At 43.3% G+C, this 10,557-nt stretch overlaps 1 protein-coding gene across 2 annotated transcripts; it reads right to left on the reverse strand.

Annotated features, from left to right (window-relative positions):
• Positions 1–781: 781 nt before the first annotated feature.
• LOC120826582 (small conductance calcium-activated potassium channel protein 2) lies at positions 782–7,803 on the reverse strand. 2 transcript variants are annotated; one of them, XM_078081388.1, is made up of 11 exons: positions 7,250–7,803; positions 6,035–6,922; positions 5,506–5,601; positions 4,894–5,193; positions 4,649–4,684; positions 4,211–4,332; positions 3,674–3,815; positions 3,484–3,594; positions 2,772–2,899; positions 1,711–1,780; positions 782–1,585 (listed from the first exon to the last, which is right to left on the reverse strand). In XM_078081388.1, the coding sequence occupies exons 2-11, from the start codon at positions 6,884–6,886 to the stop codon at positions 1,358–1,360; spliced, it is 2,085 nt and encodes a 694-aa protein (XP_077937514.1). In that variant the 5' UTR covers positions 6,887–6,922; positions 7,250–7,803; the 3' UTR covers positions 782–1,357. The 2 variants fall into 2 exon arrangements, with proteins under 2 accessions (XP_077937514.1, XP_040044935.2); XM_040189001.2 differs by lacking the exon at positions 4,649–4,684 and having other exon boundaries at positions 7,250–7,695.
• Between the last annotated feature and the right edge of the window lie 2,754 nt (positions 7,804–10,557).

Raw genomic sequence — 10,557 nt, forward strand, 5'->3', positions numbered from 1 at the left:
TGAGAAATGCCACAACACACATTTTACATAAGTACTTTAACTCGTAACCTTTTAATGTAAGAAGTCTGGTCTAACATGACTTAAAACTTTTAACGCACCACTTAATGAAATATTTTGAGTACTTATGTCAAAATATATTTAAGTCATAAGTATTTAAAAATACTATTAACTTTTTTAACTTGTTGACATAGTACAAATCTTTTCAAACTTTTTAGCAAATTATTATGATGCGATGACTTTTACGTTTTAAAATAACATACTTTGACTTTATCTCTCTATGTGTGTATATATAATATATATATATATATATATCAGGCATAAAAATCCCTCACATTTCGTCGAAATTCGCCGTTTTGAAACCAAAATAGGTGACCTACGTGAATCGTGTAGATTAGATGAGTTTTTTTTGGGGGGGGTATTCATAGTCAGTGAATTGCGAACAGGGTGAGTGGTTTTAATATTTTCTGGTATATCTAAGTTACCCGGGAGCTTTGTTGACATACTTAGCTAGCTTAGCATAACGTTAGCTACAGCTTGATGAATTGTCATTGAACACGTCAGCTGGAGGACGGAGGCTCGGGGTCGTCTTCCGTGCCGTCTTCCAGCAGTCTGATCTGAAGTAAAACCCGACGACAAACTGCACAGCGGATGCGTTTCCGCACGTTTCTATTTGCCTTGAATCTCCATCTGCAACTGATGTTTTGGCTGAAGTGTGTTTGTTACGTTTCCTGTTTGAAGGAAGGAGTTTCTCTGCTGTCTGAGACATTTAATACAGCGGCAGTCATTTTACAATATTTATTAGAAAGTGGTACTAGTTCTGTCAGTTTACATTTGAATATTTCAACATCAAACCACACTTCAATGTATATTATTTTCTCTACATGATAAAAGGAAAGTGCAGACTTTACAGGTTACGGTACTCACTAACATTGAAGTGATGGTTCGTGTATTGATCAGGGCTGTGACGGTTTGTCAATAAAACATCACAAAACAGTAGAAAAAAGTTATTTTAACAGTCCATAACCCATTTGCTAACATATATGACCAAGAAAAACAGCAAATCCAATTTGTCCGTATAAAATTAATTGTTCACATTTCGTGGCAAGTTGTTATTTTACTATCAGTGTTTACATTTTTTCTGTCATTCCAGCGAATACGTAAAAGGCCTCCATAAGAAGGTAATCGTGACTGATTTCTACAGTTTGATTTCATGGTATTTCTGCTACAGAAATGACAACGGACACACCTCTGTGCAGTTTGATACGAACATGTGTCTGCTTACCTCTTGTAAGAGTAACATCCCGGCCTGGTTATTATAGCTGTATTAAAGGCAGAAAAATCCTTTATTTCTTTATTTCTACCTGTCTACGCTTGCACCAGCGCTCTCCGTCTTCGACTCCCTCTCCCTGAGCAGGTGGCGGATGGAGGAGTTCTGCGTGGACAAGGTGTTGGACAGCAGCGGCATCAGGCTCCTGAAGCCCTCCCTCAACTCCTCCACGTGCTTCTCCAGGCTGTGGATGTGTGAGTCCAGCTCCCCCCTGCAGCCCTGCACCTCCGACAGCACGTCAGACATCTGGTTTTGCATCTACGTTGTTGTCCAGAGTTGTGTATAAAGGTCCATGTAGGGAGGAGAAAGATTAGTTGCCACTTTTTCTGCGTGTTTTTTGCCGGTTTGAGGTTTAAAACGATGCATTCACTTGCCTCTCTCACCTTGCATAAGTCCACAAGCGAGTTGCCTTGGTCTGCCAGTATTCTCTTCTCTATCTTCACCTGGCGCAGCCTGCACACACAACTATTTAGTTTCTCTTGGTATGATACTGCTACTTTTATGAAATGAAAAATGTGAGGAGAAAATGTAAAGGGCCAGTTGACCCACATTACTAATAAACATGAAATAAACGTAACATATTGTTTCTGGCAGAGCAGTTCCAGTAAAAACTGTTTACAGTGTGGTGATTCTGTTGATTTTTTAGTGTGGTGTTGATTAATAATTGCATTGCGCAGTAAGATACAACGTGTTCATTAGGGCAGTAGCGAACAGCTTTATGTCTTGTCATGTTAAAATGATGTGGATAGTTTTATATGCTAAATGCTGAGGCACAGGGCTACGAGGATGAAGCACATTCTGTGTGGAATTGCAACGTTTAATGGAATTGAGATGCAGAAACGTTGCAGCACCCTATCACTTCTTTTTGGACTTTTTATGGCATGCTATATGTAACTTTTTAATGATTTCTTCATTGCATACTATATTATGAATTTTTAAAAATGGTATATAAATGGCATCAAGTAATCTGACTTTTATATGGCACTTTGAAACAGCACACTGAACTACAGCTACATCCTGGTTCCCCGTGTACATGAACAGCGCTGCTACCGGTTTGGGGAATGTCGGTTAAGGGAACTTTCCTTCACAAAAGTCAGAACATACAACGTCACCAAAGCAGACATACTGGACTACGACGTTCTACAACACACTATACAGTGTCTTACCACATTAGGATGTTTTTTTCATATTCTCCATTACTTTTTATGACATACTATATCATCACATTTTATGGTATAAATATAGCATACTAAACTATGACAGCTTTCATTAAAAACAACTAAAAACCATTACATGTTCATGTGAATTGGTTTAAAAGACCCGTCTTTAAGCTTCAGGGTTTTCAAAGCAATACACAGATATAATTGTTATTAATAATATTACTGTACAATCATAAACTAAACGAGGCAGGTGAGCAGCTTGGATGGAGGGTTCAGCGTCTTACTGGTGGATGGCCAGGAGCAGCTTCCGTTGGTGCATGCGGACTCTGCTGTGGTCTCTCTCTCTGGACAGCTTAGTGTGTTTGTAGATAAGCCAAGTCTCTCTCACCACATTTGCCGCAGCAATTTTGATCTAGTGAAAGGACGAAAAAGAAGAAGTTAGGTGTCTTGCTCAGGGACACCTCAACATGGGGCAGCCAGGACTTAAACCACCAACCTTGCGGTTCCCAGCGCACCCTCTCTACCTCTGCACCACGTCACATTTACTGTAAATACTGAACAACGCCATAGTAACTAACTCTGTGTAATACAATCGCAACTAAATTTTCGAGCCTAATTTTTCTGCACAAAGTGAAACAAATCTATTTCATTATTATGTTTCGGATGAAAATTCTATGTTTTTTATTTTTTTCAAAAAAAGCAGATGCTGCTATAGTATTCTGTAACCTATTTGTATCCATTTAAACCTATTTCACTACATCTGCATCGTTTACTTGTTCTTCTACATTTTCGAAACTCAATGAAAATGAGGAAATACTTATTTATAGAGTGCAGATAGTTGTGTGTTATTGGTTACTATGAGTTGATATGTGGTATGTGGAGTGTGTAAGTGTAAAACATAAACTGTTGGTCTGCACAATCTCTCTCATTTCTGGGCTTATTTAATTATAATACATCGTAAAATAAAGCCACGCTGAGGGAGGTACTAGAACATACCCTCTTGGAGATGTGTGAGTCCATCATAAAGTTGTGAACATGTTTCTCAGCTCTGGACAACTCCAGTTTCCTGGCAACGACGGCCACCACCAGGACTGTGCAGCCAGCTCCCTACAACACAACCAGACACGTTTATTGGGTTTTCAGTGAGAACTTTGTGGAAGAGGAAACTATCTACTTGCTGTCTCACCATTATCCCGGTGAGGAGACAGATGCTTCGACCACAGTAGGTGTGAGGCACCACGTCTCCGTAGCCGATGGACAGGAAGGTGACAGAGACCATCCACAAGGCCTCCATGTAGTTGCTGCTCAGGTCCCTGTAGTTGTGGTGTCTGTAGGAATTAAAAACATATGAAATTGTTATATTTTCATGCAGCTTTTATTTTGTCTTTTTCTGGCCTTAAATTATGCTTTAGTGAACTTGCTGTAGCTGAATGTGACGCAGGAATGAACCAAACATTGTTTTTATCTGCTCTACTTTCACATTACTGGTGTTTTTTTCCCTCCTAATTTACTTTGCATTTTGTATTATACCGTATTACCCCCCGAAAAACTCAAACTATCAACAGCTGTGATGTTTGGTTTTGTCGAGGGGCATTCAGCCAGTACAGAAATATTACATTAGTGTGCAAATGTAATTTGAAGTGTTTTTGGATGAAGTATAAAATGTAAATGCCTTGAGCACTTTGAACACTACGGATCCAGCAGTTATTACATTATCACTTACCTCTCACAAACATGCAAACCCCACGCTGCCACAATCCACAGAGACACACTGAAAATCATCAGCACAGTCCCGGGGTAGGTGGTCATTAGCGTTTTCCCCACAAACCGGGTGTTGAATCGTATCTAAAGATCACAAACGGGATGCATTTGCGTCACGATTTTGACGGACTATTTAGGATAGCATCTGTCAGATTAGGGTTATATAATACAGAAGAGATGAGGGATAAGAAAACTTGTTCTCAGTCTGGCTTGGTACATGGATAGTAGGTTTGGCAATGCGGTGGGGAAACAAAGGTCATTTTAATCACTCTTAAATAGCATTTATAAGGAAAGGGATTAGCCGGGTGCATATATTATCAAGCAAAGGAGAGCCAGCGGGGGACGTAACTAACATGTGAAACCACTGGGATTAATGGGGACAAAACTGTAACAGTCACACCTCAATTGTCACACCTTTACAGACCCCTCGGCCCACCTAGACATAAGACATAAACAGATGTGCATGAAATGTTCATGGAGGAAGCCCAGTCAAAATCACTTCCCAGAATACAAACTTTCCCATGAATCACTTCCTTTAGCAGGTTTCTCAGTTTTTAAAATATATCAAAATTGACACTGCAAGTCCTCTTTCATTTAAAAAACGTACGATGGCGGTTCCGTGAGGCCCGCGGGAGACGTCCTCACCTTGTTGAGCGCTCCGATGCTGCGAGACGCGGTGTCGGTGAGGAGGCGGCTGTGCAGGATCATGGCGCGGCCCAGCAGGTAGAGCCTGAGGAACATGGGCAGGGCCAGGACGATCTCCAGCTCCGTCTCCGACAGCATCAGGCGATTCGCCGAGTGTTGGAAGGTCTCCTGGAAGTACGCCATCAGGCCCACTGGGTATGGATGAATGGCGGCCGTTGCCAGCTCCAGGCACACCAGGGCCAAACGATCAGTTGTCATGGCAATCCGCCAATCCTCTGCACCAATGTCGTGAACGTAGAGCTTCCAGAGAGATGGGCAGAGGGCATTACAGTGAAAATGAGCATCCAAGGTATGTCTGGAGGTCACAAGATGTACACTGTGACACATTTTACTGTGTTTTAGTCTCAGAAGAGGCAAAGTATTGATTCCAGTGATGTCACAAAATATCAGACACAATGAGAAGGAAAAAAAAGGTTAACCGTGACCTGTGATATAATAAACTTTACAAGGCTACCAGACCAAAGGGTTGATAACTTCAGTGCCTCTCGCTTAGTAGATGAACATAACGACTACAGAATGATCCCTGATTGCATAATTATGAGAAGATGTTACCTGGATCTCACAGCAGTGGTAGGCGATGATGAGGCCCAGCAGGATGATGGTGGAAAAGCTGATGATGGACTTGAGTGCGAGGGAGTAGACCGAGCTCTGTGGGCAACAAATACACAGCATTATGGTCACGCTCATAACGGTTTGGCATTACAAAGCTCATTCTATGAAATAACATCAGAGATTCCATGCAACGTTTGGATAATCCATGTGCATGATGTAATGACCACGATCTTATTTCCCTACTGACTAAACTAATTATATTTATTTTAAAGTGCTGCACACATCCAGACAAATGTACAATTTGACAGTTAACAGTTTCCTTTGCAGACAAAGAAAGTGAGATGTGTGATATGTTATTAATCTAAATTCCAATTAGGCAGAACAGCTCTGATAAAAACTAATTATCTAGCGGAGTCTTTTTTAGTGATTACTGATGCATTTCGATTTTTTTCCCCTTGACTCTCGCAAAACGTTACGTTTGTCGAAGGATTTCACAGAGCTCTCGGTGTGGCCTTCCCGTCTTTCTGACCTTGCTGTAGACGCTCCAGGAGAGCTCCGTCTCCATCACCATCAACAACATCCCGAATATCCCCACTGCCAAGGCGCAGTCATTCAGCCGCTGCCTCCTCAGAAACAGAGCCCTCCTGTGGACCAGCCGCCAGCCGATGCTGTGGGTCTTCCAGTACGAGTCGGCTTTGCCGTCCTCGCTGTGTTTCGGGCTGTTCTGGGAGTCGCTGTCGGGGCTCGGCCCGGGGCCCTCCGCTCCTGGCAGAAGGCCCCGAGCCCCCGTCGGGTCCTGGCGATGCTGGAACGTCTCGCTTTGCGGCTGGAAGTCGTCCTCTTTGCTGGTGATGATGATCTCCGGTAGACTCTGCCGGTCGTGCATCTCCAAAGAAACACTGCCCGACTTGCGGCGCCCTCTGACCTCACCATCCTTGACGTTTGCGTGTGACCTGAAGGGGCCCTTGCAGGGTGCCCGGCGGGCGGGCGCGGGGACGTCAGTGAAGGAGGTGACCTTCTCCTGGGGTTTGAGAGCTGCTGCGTTCTTGGCTTTGCACCTGTGATTACACTCCTTGTGTGGCGGATTTTGTCCCCTGCCCCCCGGCCTTTGCTCACACTTCTTCTCCTTGTCCCCCCTCCTGGTGGAGCGGGGCGAAGGTGTGACATAAAGGTGGCCGTTGTATAACGGCGTGGTGGCCATGGCCTGCGTTCTGTCCAGCCACACGGTGTGATCAGCCGCTGGCGGGCCCATGCGGTGTATCCCGCACTGCGGAGGGCAGGTCTGAGGCGGGAGAGCCATCCTCGGCGGGAGGAGGGGCCGCTGGTCCTCCACATCGTCTCCATCCACCACCGTCAAGTTCATAGAGGGCGAATGCTCCATGGCGAGAGAGCCTCCAGGTGGAAATTCCCCAGATCTCTTTTAGAGGTCCGATCGGAGAGAGGACGCCAGGGAGAATGAGGACAAGTTTATTTGCGAGGTTTAATGGATAAGAACAAAACTACAGCTACAGGAAGAATGCAGTGATTAACAGCTGCGTCTTACTTGTTTGATTTTCTGATGCAGTTTTATAATCTTAAGTGTATTAGTTTGTATTTTTTTTGTTTGTATAATTCTAAAAAGCAACAAAATTTTAATACATTTTCACAAATGTCTGTTTTATACATATTATTCAAGATTTAGTGACCAACTTGACTGGACTGTGAGTGGAAAGTTATATTTCCTTGGAACACTGCTTATACTTACCTTCTCAAATCAGGTTTTCCAGAATTGTGAAGAAGAAAAGAAAAAAAGGTTCCACCTATTGTTTATTCTGAAGGTCACATCTGCCTGAGTGACAATGAGATCTTTAGCAAAGCAAACTCTACACTTTCATTCAGAGGTGGCAATTGAAACTTCAAGCTGCAGCTCTGACAAACCCGGTGCCATCAAATCAAAATATTCCCGACGTCCCGGTTCTGCATGTGAAAAACTTCCCAGCAATCCGCTAGCTGCCTCTGCATCACGGAGCCCCTCCCATAGATTCCAGCTGAGGTCATTAACTTATTCTGCATACGACGCCTCACGCGCTGCGGACCCAAAGAAATCCTTAGTGTTTCCCGTGATGTATTCGCATGTTTGGCTTCGTGCGGTTGTCTTCCATCAGCGCGTCTTCCTTACAGCTGGAGGGGCTTAATGACTGCAAAGAATCTAAGTTGCAGATGTTGCATTGAGCAAGGGCATAGAATGAGTCATCTGTCTGTTTGTTTATCGGGGATTGGCAGATTTCCTCCTCCCTGTGTGTGTGTGTGTGTGTGTGTGTGTGTGTGTGTGTGTGTGTGTGTGTGTGTGTGTGTGTGTGTGGTTTGGAGGGGTGGGGGCTCGGGGTCAAACATTGGTGTCCTAGTGTCAAAACTGGAAATCATTCTGGAAAGAAGTGCTATTATATCACTTTCTACTTTTAATTTCTGCAATTGCAAGTGGGTTACACAAACTTTGTCTTTTTTATTTGTTTCATTAAATAAATCTAATCTTCAGAAGAGAATACACTTCCTCAAATCAATCCAGCAGATTAGTATTGCAGATTAATCAAGTGGGACAGAGATCTGATACTTATGGGCTTATGAAATATTAAATATGTCCCTCCTTAAGCGAACAATATTCACAGAGCGGGCTCTAGCATTAAGCATTAAAGTCATAACAATGACATTCAGCATTCTTTATTTATCTAAATCCTCGTGACAGATGGGTCTACAGATAACACAGGCCGCTCCAAATGGAAGGACCTCAGGGGCAAAGTGGTGGGCGGAGCCCATACGGATAGTAGCAGGATAACGGAAGGCATTATCTAATCTGAAGACTACATGTATTTAAAGGAGGGGGGTATTAACGTGAAGATGTGGGAGAGGAAAAAACACGCTAGTAGGCTGATCAGACAGTCTGACGTCCCTCCAGATGTAAAATAGATTAATTATGCTAAAACTGTTCTGCTCTGAGACTTAGCCAGATGCCGAGGTCTCAATTTCTTTTTTTGTTTTTGACGTTCTTTGGGCAGGATTCTCCAAACTGTCATCACTACAAACCCCTTGAGGACGGTCTCTGGTAAATACGGAGCATGTCACATCCTTGCAGAGAAATAGACCCTAAAATACGACTGTTTCGTCTGATGAAGCAAAACTCACCCTGCCGCGGTGAAAAACACTACAAACTGTCTTAAATTAGGTTGTCCTTTTAATGATAACATGCTGAAAGGATTTATGCACAATTGCATGGCTTTTAATTAATGCGAGCTTCCAGCCATGTGCTTGTAAATCCGGCGCTCCGCGTGCTGGTGGCTGTGCATGTCGCCTCTCCTCGCCTCCGTGGCCGACAGCCAGGAGGTTTTCAATTAGTTTCCTCCATTGCAAAATCACTTTTGGCACCCAAAAAGTTCAATTAAACCGGGATGATTTGAGTCCACTAATTGCTGTGGCCGGTGCGCGGCAAATCTGCTTTGCTCTAAATCTTAAGTGTGTGTCAGTTTCATCCTGCGGTCCGGATATTAATCAGTCTGAACTGTTGGTCAAAAGATAAAAAATGTCCCATCAGGATGCAAACAGCAGTAAGAAACGATTGTGCTTTAAAGGTCACATGTCACGATTAGGTTTAGTAATAGTGAAAGTAATAGTTTGACATGTTGGGAAAGGTCCTTATTTACCAGGTTGGATAAGAAAATGTGTTGCACTCTTATATGTCTCGTATAAAAAAAATTAAGCAACATAATAATATAAAGTAGTAGCAATTTAGAAATGATACACACATATAACTGATAATAAATGTGCAAATTTTGTCCATTTCATTTTTATATTTGAAGTGGTTATCTGGTTTTATTAATTATACAGCCAACTGGATTCACAGTGTTTGCAGTGTAGAATTATAGAAAAACCAACAGCAATTTCTGTTGAACAGCTAAACTCAAATTTGCACCTGACCAAAAGATTCTGGCACATAATTCACCATAAAACCACAACATGTCATTTTTACACTTAATATTAAACAATGGATACACATCATGTTAATTGCCAGGTTTAACAATTGTTTCAGAGCCAAGCTAGCAGTTTCCCCCTGTTTCCAGTCTTTATGCTAAGCTACGCTAATTGTCTCATTGCTGCAGCTTCTATAGTGTTTGACCCGAGAAGACGATGTGGACTAAAAAGGGACAATGCATCTGGTTCGACCTCGTCGACAATGATGCAGAAGTACAAAGCTAATTGGGTGGAGAACAGTTCAATGTTTTCCCAATTTCTCCACGGCTTGTTTGGCGCACAAAGACATGGACGTTGTCTATTAGAAAACAACCTCATCTACTCAACTCCATTCAAAAATGAAAAGGCCACTCCGACTAAACCAGACGTCACAGGCGAGTGGATGCATGTGCTGGTTTTGTCGATAATACCCTATTAAGTGGAGGGGACGTGTCAGCGTAGGAGAGGCCCTAATCCAATCAGCGGAGTAATTAAAATCACACAGCACAGCAGCCGCGATGGCTGATGGCAGCAATGTCGGGGACGGCATCGAGCATTTAGAACAGTGAGGGATGAGCTGTAGCTGCAGGTTAGAGTGATGGCCTTTGCCGCTGCCGCGCAATGAGAATCCCAAAAGCAAGAGAGCACAGAGAGCGGCGGCGTGCTATCATGATGTTCACAAGCCTCGTTCCCTTCTCCCAGCTCCCATCATCATTAGGAGTATTCTATCCCAACTGGTCTCTTCGCGGCATTGGATCCGGTTCTCGTCTCATTGAGCCGGGATTCGTCCTCGTTAATCTACACCATCACCTCCCTGTTTGTGTGCCAGTGAGCTCCGGCCAGCATGCAGATGGAGCACAAACCACCAGATGTCACCCACGCCTCGGTGCCTTCAATCAGCAGTTTTATGAAGCCTAATGAATTTTGTTTTTTTGGCAGAGTGTCATACTTGGCGCATAACAGCACAAGGAGCTTTTCTTTTCTTCTTCCTTTCACAGGATGAACTCCAAGTCATTTTTGTGCACACGTTTAAGCAGCAATACCGCCGGGATGCTGCAGCAACAGGGTTCT

Source organism: Gasterosteus aculeatus, chromosome 10, assembly GCF_964276395.1.
Source record: "Gasterosteus aculeatus chromosome 10, fGasAcu3.hap1.1, whole genome shotgun sequence".
Classification (NCBI taxonomy): Eukaryota; Metazoa; Chordata; class Actinopteri; order Perciformes; family Gasterosteidae; genus Gasterosteus; species Gasterosteus aculeatus.

What these genes read in the sequence shown, in the direction of transcription:
- LOC120826582 (XM_078081388.1), bottom strand. Translation starts at nt 6,886, where the DNA reads ATGGAGCATTCGCCCTCTATGAACTTGACGGTGGTGGATGGAGACGAT. An exon ending in CCTGGAGCGTCTACAGCAAG is followed by an intron (nt 5,602 to 6,034) that starts GTCAGAAAGACG and finishes TGTTGCCCACAG; the next exon opens with AGCTCGGTCTACTCCCTCGC. An exon ending in GGTTTGCATGTTTGTGAGAG is followed by an intron (nt 3,816 to 4,210) that starts GTAAGTGATAAT and finishes TAATTCCTACAG; the next exon opens with ACACCACAACTACAGGGACC.